We start from the raw sequence: 15,026 nt of genomic DNA, 5'->3' as shown, positions 1-15,026 counted from the left end.
AATGAGCTTTTGTTAGCTTCAGGAAAAGCATGGGACTTGGGTTGCTTCTCGTGAATCTTCTCTACTTTTTTGTTTTTTTTTTGGTTTTTTCTCTTGGCTTTTTGAAGATATTTTTATACCAACCTCATTTTGTATTAGTAGCTTTGTTTACAAACACAAGCATGTAAGCCAAAACGGCTGGCTAATCAGTATTCACAAAGCTTTAAGCTTTTGGAACGAAACAGGGACATGACTATAAATCTGAATACAAAACTTATCAATTACGGTTTTTGTTTTTGCAGCTATTTGAATCATATGTTGACTATTGCAAACGTTTTAAATTGTAAGAATCTTTCACAAATTGAAAGACAGTTTACACACTAAATTTAATAGTGTGAGAATTTTAAACAAAAACCGTAAAATCGACCTAAATTTTTATATTTATTATAATAGTGTGTGATGTTGTATCAACACTTAAAAAGTTGATAAAATGCATATGAGCATTCTAAACAGAATTAAGAAAAACAAAAAACTAAAGAAAGAAGAATAATTCGAGGTGAAACCGCTAATTCGTTGACTATACAGCCAACTTTTTTTCAAAATAATGTTAAATAGTTGACCTTTTGCATGTCAAAGCAGAAACAAATCAATACTCCCTATTCTTAATTACTTCATTGCTAATCTAATAAACATGATTAGGTAGCTAATCAATATATTTATTATGATTCCGTGGACCTCTATTGATTATCAGTACATATTGTGGTGCTACCTCTTATTTTACTTGGAATTCCAACAATACATATAAGAAAACTTTGATTAATAATAACCTTCATATTAGATAATAATAAACCCAAAAAGTAGTGTGTAAGGGACATTAGCAGCAAACAAAAGGATGAGAAGTCGAATAGACATACATGCAAACACAGAGGTCAATATTGTACCTATTCTCAAAGGACAGATACAATTTGCTAGAAGAATCAAGTGAGTCTAACACTAAACGTAGATGCAACATCACAATGATGACAATAGAAGTTATAATACATACATGAGATGCTTGAAATATAAGGAATAAGGTTACAAGAGTCTTACAACATTCAAACCAGTAAAGAACAATCAGTACCTAACTGTTGTTGTGTTGAGTTGTTTTCGTCGCTCTCTCCAAATCAATCTTGCAATTCTCTCTTAACTCTTTCATGGCTACAAAGCTATTATGCTGCATGTTATCAAATAACAACGGACATCAAAACAGAGAACCAAGTTTCAGTAAAATAGAAACTTTTTCAAGTTACGTTCTGAAAAATCCAATAGAGGCTCTGAGGAACTTACAAGGTGGTTGCTTTCACGAGCCAAGATGCCTTCCATGTTAAGAAACAGAGATGTCCATTGACCCATTACATTTTCTGTGTTTGTGGAGTGATTGGAGTTTTCAGATCCATAAGGATCCGCTGCCTTTCCTTTACTATTCCTTCGGATCAAGCCACTAGCTTCTTTCTGGCTCTTCTTCAGCACTGCGTTAAAAATCGATTTATATGACCACACATCTTATTTACCAATGTTATTCGAATCAGAGTTTTGCAGTGTGATTTTAACACTTACCTGATAATCGACCTTTGATATCCTGGTAGTGAAGATCTGACCAGATATATGCAGCTGAAAACATTCATCACATCCAGAAAACTAAGTTAGATCATATTATTGATAACAACAATAAAGATATCATAAACAAAAAAAACAACACTACAGAATCAGACAAACCTTTCAGGCAAAAAGAACAAGAGCAAGATTTCAGCTCGTCGTTAGCTTCCATATTATGATTAACACATCCCATACCGTCAACATTGGAACATCTGTTCATACTAAACGATTTGATGCTCTGAGAATTAGACAACAACAAACCCGCCTCTTTGCTATTGCTGCTACTTAACACAGTCATGGCTAAGTCTTCACCAGTAACAGCATCAGTCTGACTGGCACAAACAGTCATAGTCGAGTCCTTGTCAGACATCTCCTTAACAGCATCATTACCACCTTTAGAAGGTTCAACAGCCATATCAACGGCATTGGTTTCACCCTGAGATTCTTTGACATGGAGATTCTTATTATCATCAGAAGAAGAGCCTTGAATGGTATCAGTACAAGTCCTAGTACTCTCCTTGACCAAGTCGTCAACAACTAAACACAACCTCTTGGAAAACTTAACCCCGGAGCCTTCGCGAGCAACAAGGTTCTTACCAGAATCATCACCACCAGATTTCAGAAGCAAATCACCAAGAAGCGACGAAAGCCCTCTCTTGCTTGGAACATTAGTCATATCACACAATGGACGACGTGTTTCCTTGGGCACTACTAAGCTGCACCTATCTCCAGTCATCTTTACAAATTCACCCACACCACAAAACAAAAAACTTATCATTTTCAAACAAGAAGCCAAAATCGAAACTTTTACAAGAAGTTTTTTTTTTTTTTTTTTTTTTAAATCAAGAAAACCCTAACAAGTTCAATTAACACCCAAAATAAGAAATTAAGCAAAACCCTCTTAAATTCGGAATCGTAAACTAAGAGGACGCAAGAAACCGAAGCGATTCGTACATTTGAGAAATGAAGAACCCTAAAAATCAACAAAGGACAAAATCAAATTGAGTTCTGGGTTACTAACCAATGAAATGTTGGCATCCGTCGTTGGCTGAGAAAAGAAGAAGAATATAAAAAAGTCACAGACGTGTGAGTAGAGAGAGAGAGAAGAATTAGGGTTTATTTTTGAGGTTGTTGAGGCGGGAACTAATCTTAAGATTTCCCCGATCTAAGATTTTGCGTTTCGAATTTGGGCGTCGGACTCGGAGCGGGGGGGGGGGGGGGGGGAAGAGAGGAGTCACGCGCGGTCCCGCACTCTTTTAATGGGCCAAAACTAATCTAAACCCACTGGGCTTATCACAACAAAAGCCCAGGTTTTTTTAGTCTTCGTTGTGCCACGTCAAGTCAAAAAATCTTATCAGACAGGAAAGGAAGGATCACCTCGAAAAGCACACCAGAACCAGCCAAAACTCTATCCACTAATATATCTCCACGTCATCTTGATAACTACGTGTCCACGTCATCTTCCTTGTCGTAAAAGCATTACACTTCTCTCCGTTCGTAATCCAAAGAGAAAAGGTGAAAACTTTCATCATCAAGACTTAAGTTTTTGTTTAATGGAATCGCGGCGAGGGATGATGAATCCGTGGGCGGAGGAGGAATCTTCTTCCGACCTAGTTGCGATGAGGAGGATCCAAAGATTGTCTTCGCACATTTCTCCCGACGTGACTGCGCCGCCGCTACCGTTGGTGCAGGCGGAGAGGTGTTCGTCGAGGTCGTCGAAGAAGTTGGAAGTCAACGGGGAAGCTTTGTCGCTGTACATGAGGGGGAAACATATGGATATACAGGAGAAAGTTTTCGACTTTTTCAATTCCCGCCCCGATTTGCAGACGCCGATCGAGATCTCCAAGGACGATCATCGGGAGCTGTGTATGAATCAGCTGCTAGGGCTTGTTAGAGATGCTGGGATTAGGCCGTTTAGGTATGTCGCTGATGATCCGGAGAAGTATTTCGCGATTATGGAAGCTGTTGGAAGTGTTGATATGTCCTTTGGGATTAAGATGGGCGTTCAATACAGGTTAGTGAATTTGAATATTTTGAATAGAGCTTGGCTTTTTCTTGTTTCGTCATTGGATTTGGAGATATCAAGATTTGAGCTTTTTGTTTTGTCATTAGTACTTTTATAGCTTCACTATCAACTTTAAAGTTGAAAGCTTTTAACTTTTCCTACTGCGAATGAGTAATTTAGAGATTTAAAGATTTTGTTTTGTGGTGTCCTTCTCGATGGAAAAGTTTGATCTTGTTTTGTATCATAAGAGTTTTACATATGGGACTCGTAGTCTGCGTTTGATTTTTCTATACATGTACATTTGCAGTCTTTGGGGAGGATCTGTGCTCAATTTGGGAACCAAGAAGCATAGAGACAAGTATTTTGATGGCATTGACAATCTCGACTACACCGGTTGCTTTGCCATGACTGAACTTCACCATGGTGAGTGATGATGACTAATGTTTCCTCAGCATCTAATACTCTGTCTCAGTGTCATGACCCTGTACTAAGTATCTTTCTTTTGTTTACTCAAGGGTCCAATGTTCAAGGTCTTCAGACCACAGCCACATTTGATCCACTTAAAGACGAATTTGTAATTGATACACCTAATGATGGAGCTATCAAATGGTGGATTGGAAATGCTGCTGTTCATGGGAAGTTTGCCACTGTTTTTGCCAGGCTTATTCTTCCAACTCATGATTCCAAAGGAGTTTCGGATATGGGTGTGCACGCCTTCATTGTTCCCATAAGGGATATGAAAACACACCAGACTCTCCCTGGTGTTGAAATCCAAGATTGTGGACATAAAGTGGGACTTAATGGAGTAGATAACGGTGCGTTGAGGTTCCGTTCTGTGAGAATACCCCGAGATAATCTTCTCAATCGTTTTGGAGATGTCTCCCGAGATGGCAAATATACAAGTAGTTTGCCAACAATCAATAAAAGATTTGGGGCAACACTCGGTGAGCTTGTTGGTGGTCGAGTTGGCCTTGCATATGCATCTGTTGGCGTCCTTAAAATCTCTGCAACGATTGCTATTCGTTATTCCCTTCTAAGACAACAATTTGGTCCTCCAAAGCAACCTGAGGTCAGTATTCTCGATTACCAGTCTCAACAACACAAGCTCATGCCGATGTTAGCCTCGACCTATGCATACCATTTTGCAACTGTATATCTCGTGGAGAAATATTCAGAGATGAAGAAGACTCACGATGAGCAATTGGTTGCTGATGTCCATGCACTCTCTGCTGGGCTCAAATCATATGTAACGTCTTACACCGCCAAGTCACTCTCGGTTTGCAGAGAAGCGTGTGGAGGACATGGTTACGCAGCTGTTAATCGATTTGGAAGCTTGAGAAATGATCATGACATTTTCCAGACATTTGAAGGAGACAACACAGTGCTTCTTCAACAGGTCCTTTCACTCTTTTTAAGAAACGTTTCACTTCTTTTGAAAATATAATCATGCTCATAGTTTTGTTTATTTCCTTTCAGGTGGCTGCTGATTTATTGAAGCGTTATAAAGAAAAGTTCCAAGGCGGGACGTTGACAGCTACATGGAGCTACTTGAGAGAATCAATGAACACTTATTTGTCTCAGCCAAATCCTGTTACAGCACGTTGGGAAGGTGAAGATCATCTAAGAGATCCAAAGTTCCAACTAGATGCTTTCCGGGTGAGTTAGTGTTTACTCATATATAATCTCTCTGACTCTCACTGTCTTCATTTATTACAATTGTTTTCTTTACATTTGCCTCCTCAGTATCGAACATCGCGATTGCTACAAAATGTGGCAGCGAGATTGCAGAAGCACTCAAAGACTCTCGGTGGTTTCGGTGCGTGGAACAGATGCTTGAATCATCTCTTGACACTTGCAGAATCTCACATTGAATCAGTCATTCTCGCCAAGTTCATCGAAGCTGTTAAAAAGTAAGGATCACACCAAAACCTTTCCTTAATAAAATTTTCAGAAATCAAGTTTTGTAAATCTCTTATTACAAACCTGTGTACTTTCTTCAGCTGTCCGGACCCAAGTGCAAGAGCTGCTCTGAAACTAGCCTGTGATCTTTACGCATTGGACCGAATCTGGAAAGATATAGGAACGTACCGTAATGTTGATTATGTGGCGCCTAACAAAGCTAAGGTTTGTTTTGTTATATAACAATCCACAAATTGTATCGGTGACTTATTATTTCTCGATTAACAATGGTTTAAAACATAAATCTTGTTCTTGTTTGCAGGCAATTCATAAACTGACAGAGTATTTGAGTTTCCAAGTAAGGAATGTGGCCAAGGAACTAGTGGATGCGTTCGAGCTTCCTGATCATGTTACTAGAGCACCAATTGCTATGCAATCCGATGCTTACTCACAGTATACTCAAGTAGTTGGATTCTAAAAATGTGAAGAACAAATAATATATCATCGAAATGATGATCTTTTGATTCAAAGCAAAGAAGAGAAAACAATTTATACGGGATAGACAAGAATCTGCGGTCCTTTTGTATGCGTATTTTTTATTGGTTGTTGTTGTTTCCACAGGAGAACAAAAAAAAACAAAGTAATAAAAATGTCAGAAAAAGCCACGTTTATGACTACTACATGTGTAAGTTTTACGAATTGACCTTCAAATGTAATGAACTTACATAAGCTCCAAATTGATGTTTTCACCGAGTTTTATATCATAAAGGCGTGGGTAAAACGTGGTGGGGGCGTAATTGCAGAGGTCATGTAATCCCTCAAATCCTTCACAAACATCCAAACCTCTAGAACTGTCATCAATTAAAACCATCCTTTAACATTCAAAATTTTTCAAACTGACATCATATTGTTCTTTAATAAATGTCAAACTGTCGGATGACTATCCTAGCTAGTGATGTAAAAAGAGTTTATTCACAAGCGGAATTTTAGGTTACAACCCATTGTTAATTCCCCAAGGTAAACTCTTGACCACATGAAAACATTATTTTATATTGAGCCGAAAACAAAACATTACTTTATTTCATTTTGCTTTCTTAGGACATGCAATTATAGTTCCAGACAAGACGAGCAGATCTCGACACGTCCCTCTCCCAACATGCACACCTCCTCCAAGCTCTTTTTCATATAAATAGACTTAATTATATATCTTTCTTATTTAAAAGCAAAATATCAAAACAATTACGATATATGACACAAGATCATGATCTATACATGTAACTTAACCGCCAATAAAGTCAATATCAATCACGTATATATAACATAAAGTCGAGCAATCGCAAGGGATCATTTCTCTTTACGAATCATATATAGCTAATAACTATAGTAAAACTATACTCTCAAAAACACTAAAAATGGTGGAGGTCCAAGATTTAGAACCACTTAGTCCAATTCAAGACGAAGATGACGATGATTTCGAAGAAGACGAAGGCGAGTTTGATCGTTTCGGTGAAGACATCAGCTACGACGATCTCAAGAAACGCATGTGGAAAGATCGAAACCTCATGTGTAAGCTCAAACAACAAAAGAGAGACAATCACAACATCTCTTCGCCGTCGTCATCCTCCCCTGTCTCCTCCTCCGCTATCGTGCGCCGAGCAGAAGGTTCACGCCGCAAGAAAATGGCTCGTTCTCAAGATTCGGTGTTGAAGTACATGATGAAGATTATGGAAGTTTGCAAAGCTCAAGGTTTCGTTTACGGAATCGTGCCGGAAAAAGGTAAACCGGTTACCGGTTCTTCAGACAGTTTAAGACGTTGGTGGAAAGAAAACGTTCAGTTCGATCAAACCGCTCCAAACGCTGTTTCTGATTATTTGACGTTAGCGGCTGCTCAATTAATCTCGTCAAACGAATCTCTAGACCCGAATTCGTATATCCACATGCTTCACGAGCTACAAGACACGACGTTAGGGTCCTTGTTATCAGCTTTGATGCAACATTGCGTGCCCCCGCAGCGGCGGTTTCCGTTGGAAAAAGGTTTGGCTCCACCGTGGTGGCCTAACGGGACGGAGTTATGGTGGGGAGAGCAAGGAGCTGCGGCGTTTGAGCACGGTCCCCCACCGTATCGGAAACCGCACGACCTTAGAAAAGCTTGGAAAGTGAGCGTTTTAGCTGCTGTGATTAAACACATGTCCCCGAATTTGGAAAGAGTGAGACGGCTCGCGAGACAGTCCAAGTGTTTGCAAGATAAGATGATGGCTAAAGAGACTGATACTTGGTCTCGTGTGTTGAACCAAGAAGAAGCTCGTCTCAAACGCCTCACAATCTCAGATGACGAGGACAAGGATAGAGATCAAGAACCTTCAGGATTCACTTGTTTCGATAAAGAATCGCCACTTAACCCCTGTTTTCTTGTAGCGCAAGATCAAGAACCGGCGGTGTCATTGAGGAAAGACAAAAGGACTGATCAAGAATGGTCGCCAAATGCTTGTTTTCTTGCCGATCAAGAACCGTTCGGTAACAAGAGAAAAGGTGAGTTTGTGGAACAACAAGAGGCAATGTTATCTAATGTATACACTTGCCAAAACTCGAGTTGTCCTTCGAGTGATGTGAGTTTAGGATTCGTGGACAAGAACTTGAGGACAGGTCACGAGATCGAGTGTCTCTACGGAAATCAAGAACCGATGAACCATAGTAGCGGTGGCTCGGACGGGTTTGTTCGGTCAATGACTACGAGTGACGATGATTATAGCGCCAGCTCGAGAGCAGAGGACACAAGAGATTATCATAATCAAGATGGAAACTGGCTAGACTATCTCTGGTTCGAGAGGTTACATGACTTAAACTGTTCTGATCAAGGTTTTGAAGATCAAACAAGTACCGCAGTGGATTTGAACCAATTACCAGATCATTCTGATTCGAATCAGACCATGAACAGGGAAAATTTCTCATTATGGGACATGGGTTGTGAAGACAAAGATGTTTACATGTCTCAAGATTGAAAACATCTCAACTTTGGAATATATATATTCTCTAGTTGTTACAATGTATTCAAAAAACAGAGAAATTTTTGTTGTTGTTTTGTTGATGATCCAAAGCTATACAATCAAGAAATAAAACCCTTTTTTTTTTTTTTTTTTTTCATTTTCAAAAAGAATTGTAACAAATATTAGTCATAAAAACTATGCCTTTGTGGAATGCAATCTTCAACCAATCTTGCACCCGCACAAGAATAACCTTTCCTGAATCTACCTTTGTTCAGACTCTTCACATCAACTTCTACTGCAAAGATCGCGCAAACCGGTCTATGATCCGAAAACCTCGATTCGCCACGAATATATGAAAGCTGTTCTATGCCTTCACCTCTCCACAGAATCCGATCACACCTGCAAACATTCCAAAATTCAAAACACACACAAAAACAGATCTTTTTATGAACCAAACAACACCACAATAAACATGGTTTAGTGTTTTAGGATTAGAACTTTGGATAATATACCAAGCAGGAGTGCGGCGTTTTTTCTTGGACTTGGTCATTTCTCCAGCATAAGCATCTGAGTTCTGAGAGTACTTATAGGTTGGAGCAAAAAATATTTGACCTTCTTGAAATCCTGAGAAGACTCTTCCTGCTCCTCTTTCCATGTTTAGCTGAATCATTTGAAGATCAGAGAAGTTAATAAACAGGGAAATGGATTAAGAATTCAAAAGACTTGAAGAACATTTTTATAATATATACAAAACCTGGTCTCTCTCAAGAAGAGTGTCCCAATCATTGTCTTCTAGTAATACTCTTGTCTCTTCATAGGTTAAAGCAACTCTGTAATTCAAGTCTCCAAGCCAAAGTACTCGGCTGCAAATTCCAAAACATATTCTTTTAGCGGTTTTTATTAGCTTGTATAGAGAGAGAATGATAATGACTTCAAGGAAACATACTCATGATCAATGATTCTTTCGGGTGCGCGACAAATAGGGTTCTTGGTGAGTTTAGGGAATTGAGTATGTTTAAGAATCTCAGCTACATCTGCGTTTCTTCTCAGCTCATCACCTTCTTTCTCACCAGATGCCAAATGACTACACACAAAGCAAAAGCTTGTTTGGTGCAATGACATGCTGATAGCAATACATCCCTGCGAAAACAAAACAGAAAAATTCAGATTTTTTTTGCTTGTGTCAGAATCTTTGATTTATATATCGATTAAAAAAGTTGTTTTACCTTGTTCCCTAAGCGACCCATGATTCCTCTTCCAACAGAATCAAGTCTAAGATGAGAGATATGTGGAATCAACTCTTTTCTAGCCCAAACAGACAAAAACAAACCAACCATTTGTTTACTCGCAATCAACCGATAACTCATTTGTCCTGGCATCTTCGTAGTCGCAGGAACATCATCAAACAAGAAATTCTCATGAACCCTAAAATTCTCAGCCTCGGCATTGTTGTTACTGTTATCTGTCATAGGATCACTAAACTTTTTCGATCTCGTAGCTTCCCAACCAACCGAAGTAGTATTATCACTAACCGGACAGTTACAAGTCTTCAAAAGACTTGAATCGACACGAAAGTTTCTGCTCAAGACTTTAAGATTCGGTCTTTGAAAGAAACTGAGACTACTAGGTGTTCTTGATTCTTCATTACCACAGCTACTACTGCAAGAAGTCGTTCTTGAAGCAGAGAAAGCTGCGTTTGAATAAACAGAGTCTTGTCTCGGTTTGTTTAAAGCTTGACTTATAAGAGCTAACCATTTAGCTGCAGGCTCGTTATCTTCAACCACTAAAACGTTTCCTGCACTTAGAGGAACAATCTCTTGAAACCTGATAATGAAAAAAACAATACAAGAATCGTTATAAAGACTGAAACACTTTATTAAGACCCATGATGAACCCCAAATAAGTTTCAAATTTTATTCATATCATACCCACAGATATATAAGTCAGCTGTGCCTTCAACGAGTAAGAAGTCTTCTAGGTTAAGATCATTGTTTGGTGTTCTTCCTCCTACGTTCCACGTAGCTAGAAACACCCTGAGATTTCATAAAACAGAGAGTTTTGAATCTGAAACCAAAAAAACGAAAAAAAAAACACAGAGAGATAGATTAGATTAGATATCAAACCTGAGTTCACGAATCTCTGTAGTTGGAGCCATAGGCCTATCGAAACTCGATAGATTCAAGCCTTCAATTCCAGGACTTGACTTCCTCTCTAACAAATTTAAGGGGAATAAAAAAGAAGACCCTAAAGTTACATTGCTTAGAAATAAAACAAGGGGTCAAGAAAACCCTAAATTAGATTAAAGACCTTGACGAAGAGACGTACGAGTCCAAGAAGGAAAAAAAAAAAAAAATCCAAAAAAGTATTTGACAATGTAGTACGATTTAGACATCGCTATCGTAATCATGTGAAAACTTGTCAAATTTTATCGGTAGGTTACCAACAAAATCTCAAATAATTCCTAACCACACATTGAAAAAGATGATCAGAATTATACCAGAAGCAGTCTTCCAAATCATTGGAGAAGTGTTGTCAAGAACCGATTTCTTCCGAGAAGCCATTCGTCGTTCCAAATCTATCAAAAGGCATGAATAATGATCCAACTTCCATTATTTGATATATATATATAAAAAAAAACGAATCGAATGATTTTTGTTTTCTTGTGATGTACGTAAATCGGTTAAAGAAGATATTATTTACCATTGTTGTTGTTGTCTTGATCATCATTAATTCCTCTGTTGTTCATATAATTAGACGCATCTTCTTCTTCTTTACAAAATCGTCTTGATCCGAAAATCTTAGGAAGAATTGACTAAAACAAAGGAATGTTGTAAAAATTTAATTAATCGAAAGAATTAATGGGTTTCACGTCGTGACATTTTCCCAGAGAATCAAAATCTATATCTAAAAAAAATAATAATAATTGAAGGAGAAAGAGAGAGAACCTTCTTCTTAATCTCGCTTCGGAGGCTGTTCTCAGAGTCGCTATCTTCTTTATTGGAACTCATTCATCAATATCTTCTTAACACAAATTATAAATTGGAAAGAGAGAGAAGTTATTATTTAAAATACTTTTACTTAAAACATTAATCTGTGTGTGTTAATACATCTTGGAAAATCGTGCGGAGAAGGACACTAGTATTGTTTCTTTTTTTTTTTTCTAATTTTGTTTATAGGGTTTGATTTATTTTTTCCACCTTTATTGAGCATAATTTGTTTTTACCAGTGTTAGGCGGTATCTGGGCGGTGACCCAACGCCTAGCGCCTAGAACGCTTAGTCGGGGCCTAGACGGTTTTAGGCGGTTTAGGCGTTTACAACATAAAACATTATATATATAATTATATTAAAATATATGTTATAAAAATAAAAAAAAATATAAACAACGGTAAGAAAAATACATTTATTTAAGTTATATTAACAACATATAAATGTTTATAATTACGTATATAGATATAAAACATAATAATTTAATTATATGTAATTTAAAAATCAAAAATAAATATTAAAATAAAATGTATGTAATTTTAAGCGGGTTAGGCGGTCATCTAGGCGTCTGCTGAGCGCCTAGCGCCTAGACGGCGCCTAAGCGGCCGCCTAGACCGCTTTCTTGAACACTGGTTTTTACTAGTATTGTTAAGTTAAATACGATTAGTCTTACTTAATTAATTAATCAACAGAAGGGGTGCTAATGATTTCTTGTATTTTTGATGGCAAAAGATAATAGGGGATAAAACAAACGAATTAATTAAAATAAAAATAAAAACGAATTTTCTAAGTGGGTTTGAAAATATCAGATTATGGCGCCAGCTCCTTCGGAGTTCGGAGGTTTTAATATCAATCAACAGTATGCTTACAGATGTACTAGGATTTTTATAATTCGTGTTAGAAACTTAGAATTAAATAAATTAATAAAATAATTAGATATTCACCCGCCGTACATCGGTACTATTTTTTCATAAAGAGATATAATTTGTTTTATAGATTAATTATATATAACTAATGTTTAATTTGTATTTTTTTAAAGTACAACTTTACAAATATAGATATATTAGTTAATATAGAAATTAGAAAGTATTTTGTTAGAGGTTTATTGTTTTATATTATTGTATAAGTGTATAACATACAATTAAATAAGTAGTAATTTATAGAAGGAATATACTGTGTTTTTTTTTGATTAAGAGATAGTAGTATTTTTATTATTTTAAATTGTTTAGATATATGTACAGGATAATTTTGTATTGTAGTTTTGTATGTTTTATATATAAAGAATCAGTTAACTTTAGTATATATAGTTTTGTTGTGAAATGCAAATAAAAGTTGTTAACAGTTATTTGTTGGGATTGACATGAATTCCACATTGTTTTAAGGTTATTAAAATGGACACAAGATGTATGTAGATAATTTGTTTAGAAAATGTTTCTATGGAGAAAATATTGTTTTATAAAATTGAAAACTTAATATTAATTAAATTTATTATAAACTTAATATTTAATGTTAAAGGGAGTGGTTCCTATTGTTTTGGAAATTTTATTAGGATGAGAAATCTTGTTTCCAAAAATTGAAAGTTAATATTAATAAATTAAATGAAAAATAAATTTATAATGGATGCTAATGGCATGCTTGTAAATAAGTTCCAACTACAGGATTTATTTGCTAAATGTCTCTAAAAATATATATATATATATAGATATATACTATTAAAGTTTGTTGGATCGTTAAAATTTACATACTTTTTCAAAAACCAATATTAGTCAATAAAGCTTGGGGTAAAATAAAAGTTAGCTGTCTACATTTTGACAGAAAAGTTAGCTATATATATGAAGTATTTAATACTCAATCATATACGTAAGTAAGATTTTGTATTAATGATTTAATTTAGTTATGTTTCTTTTTGTAACTATTAAGAAGAACCGACAAATATTACGTATATTTCTTACATATGCAGTAATTAATCATGAATGAAGATCTGGTTTTGCTTTAAAATTTTGTTGTTAATTTATAAAGGATTTAAATATCGGATTTGATGAATAATGATTATTAATAATATACTAAAGTTTGATGAGAGGAGGCGATAGCCAGTGTTAGGATGGGCCGGGACCATTTTTGAATCTGGACTCAGCCACGACGACAGCTGAGGTTTATTGTACCAATTGACCTGAGAACGGTTGAAATGTCTACATATGAAGTTATATGTTGACGACATGCAATGGCACTCATGCAATGGCACTGGAAAGATATTTGATGGTGAAATACTATTATTATTCAAATCATATAATATGAGAAAAAAAAAAAAAAAACTAAAACATTATTATCAAAACATCGCTGTTTAGGAACTTCTATATTCTCTTTCTAATTAAGCATTGATTTCTTGAAACATTCCTTTAGCAGCCATCCTGCAAATCCATTGCCACCAAAAAGAAACCATACGTCAGGACTCAGGACACATCCATATACATACATACACCATATAAGCATATACGAGAGATAAAACATTTTACAAACATACCGAGGTGGCTTCTTGTGGCATTTGGTACCAATACAATCGTGAATGCATTTTGCTTTTTCGACAAAGAAAATTTGGCACGAACTAATGCACCTATCTTCACAAGCTGCATATGATTCACTCATTGCTGGTAATGGCATCATCGTCAGTGCCATCGTCATCACTATCATCATCAACAACATACACTTCTTTTCCATCTTCTTTGAGTGTGTGTGGGTGGTATGATGTCGTATGTGTGTGTTGTTGTTTTCTCTTCTTGATTTACTTTACTTGACTTTACTAACATCAACCCCTATATATAGCTATTATTAACCTTCTCTATCATTGGAATCATATCGCTACTTTGAATATAATATATTACATAGACAATAAATTCTTAGGAATGTCAACGGAAATTAAGTTCATTCTAGTATTCGTGCTGACCAATGAAGTACATTATAATCGTATTCTACATGTCTAACCTAGATTTTGTAGAAATTACTTTTATTTCTTGCCAAATATAATACTACATATATGTAACCGTTGCCAAATATAATACTACATATATGTAAATCCAGCTATAGAAAATAAATATTCTGTAAGAGTTCAACGGAAATTAAATTACACTTGCCTGGTTTATTGGTATCATCAGTCAATAAAATCGAAATATTCCGAATTTATTATCACTTAATTAAGAGTACAATACTATATCATCTGACCGATTTAATTTTAATTAGTATCTCTATCAATGAAATCGAATATTCTGAACATCATTACTTCACCGTCTATTTGTTGGTTTTTTTTTTTTTTTTAATGATGGGCCGATATATCTAACAGATGGGCCGATTATGGACTTAACCATGACAGCTAGGACAATTCTTAACATGCTATACTGAGTTATTTTTGTATGGTTTTACTTTTAAGCAGAGTTATCGATATCATCAATACAATTTTTATTTCTCCCTGAAAAGAGAAAAGAAAAAAATCAAATTTAACAGCTAACTAAAAATTCATTACTAAAGAATATGCTGTTGTATCTTT

General features: G+C 36.0%; 3 protein-coding genes, 1 long non-coding RNA gene and 1 pseudogene across 5 annotated transcripts; 2 read left to right on the top strand and 3 right to left on the bottom strand.

Moving 5' to 3' along the window:
* Nucleotides 1–870: 870 nt before the first annotated feature.
* LOC104762679 (uncharacterized) lies at nucleotides 871–3,064 on the bottom strand. The gene is made up of 5 exons (XM_010486013.3): nucleotides 2,636–3,064; nucleotides 1,735–2,350; nucleotides 1,576–1,629; nucleotides 1,306–1,487; nucleotides 871–1,192 (listed from the first exon to the last, which is right to left on the bottom strand). The coding sequence occupies exons 2-5, from the start codon at nucleotides 2,348–2,350 to the stop codon at nucleotides 1,100–1,102; spliced, it is 945 nt and encodes a 314-aa protein (XP_010484315.2). The 5' UTR covers nucleotides 2,636–3,064; the 3' UTR covers nucleotides 871–1,099.
* Nucleotides 2,527–6,195, top strand: LOC104762678 (acyl-coenzyme A oxidase 2, peroxisomal). The gene is made up of 7 exons (XM_010486012.3): nucleotides 2,527–3,628; nucleotides 3,927–4,042; nucleotides 4,135–5,015; nucleotides 5,096–5,275; nucleotides 5,363–5,529; nucleotides 5,620–5,743; nucleotides 5,841–6,195. The coding sequence occupies exons 1-7, from the start codon at nucleotides 3,168–3,170 to the stop codon at nucleotides 5,994–5,996; spliced, it is 2,085 nt and encodes a 694-aa protein (XP_010484314.1). The 5' UTR covers nucleotides 2,527–3,167; the 3' UTR covers nucleotides 5,997–6,195.
* Nucleotides 6,196–6,930: 735 nt separating this feature from the next.
* Nucleotides 6,931–8,669, top strand: LOC104762676 (ETHYLENE INSENSITIVE 3-like 5 protein pseudogene; annotated as a pseudogene). Its single transcript, XR_015589416.1, has one exon. The product of XR_015589416.1 is annotated as an ETHYLENE INSENSITIVE 3-like 5 protein pseudogene (transcript).
* Nucleotides 8,512–11,688, bottom strand: LOC104763671 (type I inositol polyphosphate 5-phosphatase 5). Its single transcript, XM_087500154.1, has 10 exons — nucleotides 11,448–11,688; nucleotides 11,203–11,314; nucleotides 11,000–11,077; nucleotides 10,626–10,713; nucleotides 10,431–10,535; nucleotides 9,729–10,326; nucleotides 9,449–9,642; nucleotides 9,257–9,365; nucleotides 9,015–9,163; nucleotides 8,512–8,901 (listed from the first exon to the last, which is right to left on the bottom strand). Exons 1-10 carry the CDS (start codon nucleotides 11,508–11,510, stop codon nucleotides 8,685–8,687), a joined length of 1,713 nt encoding a protein of 570 aa, XP_087356280.1. The 5' UTR covers nucleotides 11,511–11,688; the 3' UTR covers nucleotides 8,512–8,684.
* A 2,052-nt stretch (nucleotides 11,689–13,740) lies between these two features.
* On the bottom strand, nucleotides 13,741–14,276 carry LOC147923168 (uncharacterized). Its single transcript, XR_015588160.1, has 2 exons — nucleotides 14,010–14,276; nucleotides 13,741–13,896 (listed from the first exon to the last, which is right to left on the bottom strand). It is a non-coding gene; the product is annotated as an uncharacterized LOC147923168 (long non-coding RNA).
* Nucleotides 14,277–15,026: the final 750 nt, after the last annotated feature.

This window comes from Camelina sativa, chromosome 18 (assembly GCF_030686135.1).
Source record: "Camelina sativa cultivar CO46 ecotype springtype chromosome 18, ASM3068613v1".
Lineage (NCBI taxonomy): Eukaryota > Viridiplantae > Streptophyta > Magnoliopsida > Brassicales > Brassicaceae > Camelina > Camelina sativa.
The sequence above is the reverse complement of the archived record's forward strand: the minus strand, read 5'-3'. Positions and strand labels throughout refer to the sequence as shown.

Coding starts and splice junctions, on each gene's coding strand:
- LOC104762679 (XM_010486013.3), bottom strand. CDS start 2,350: ATGACTGGAGATAGGTGCAGCTTAGTAGTGCCCAAGGAAACACGTCGT. Junction 1,630..1,734: donor TTGTTCTTTTTGCCTGAAAG/GTTTGTCTGATT, acceptor GAATGTTTTCAG/CTGCATATATCTGGTCAGAT. Junction 1,488..1,575: donor TATCAAAGGTCGATTATCAG/GTAAGTGTTAAA, acceptor TTTTTAACGCAG/TGCTGAAGAAGAGCCAGAAA.
- LOC104762678 (XM_010486012.3), top strand. CDS start 3,168: ATGGAATCGCGGCGAGGGATGATGAATCCGTGGGCGGAGGAGGAATCT. Junction 4,043..4,134: donor CATGACTGAACTTCACCATG/GTGAGTGATGAT, acceptor TGTTTACTCAAG/GGTCCAATGTTCAAGGTCTT. Junction 5,530..5,619: donor TTCATCGAAGCTGTTAAAAA/GTAAGGATCACA, acceptor TACTTTCTTCAG/CTGTCCGGACCCAAGTGCAA.
- LOC104763671 (XM_087500154.1), bottom strand. CDS start 11,510: ATGAGTTCCAATAAAGAAGATAGCGACTCTGAGAACAGCCTCCGAAGC. Junction 10,536..10,625: donor ACAGAGATTCGTGAACTCAG/GTTTGATATCTA, acceptor ATGAAATCTCAG/GGTGTTTCTAGCTACGTGGA. Junction 9,366..9,448: donor GAAAGAATCATTGATCATGA/GTATGTTTCCTT, acceptor TGGAATTTGCAG/CCGAGTACTTTGGCTTGGAG.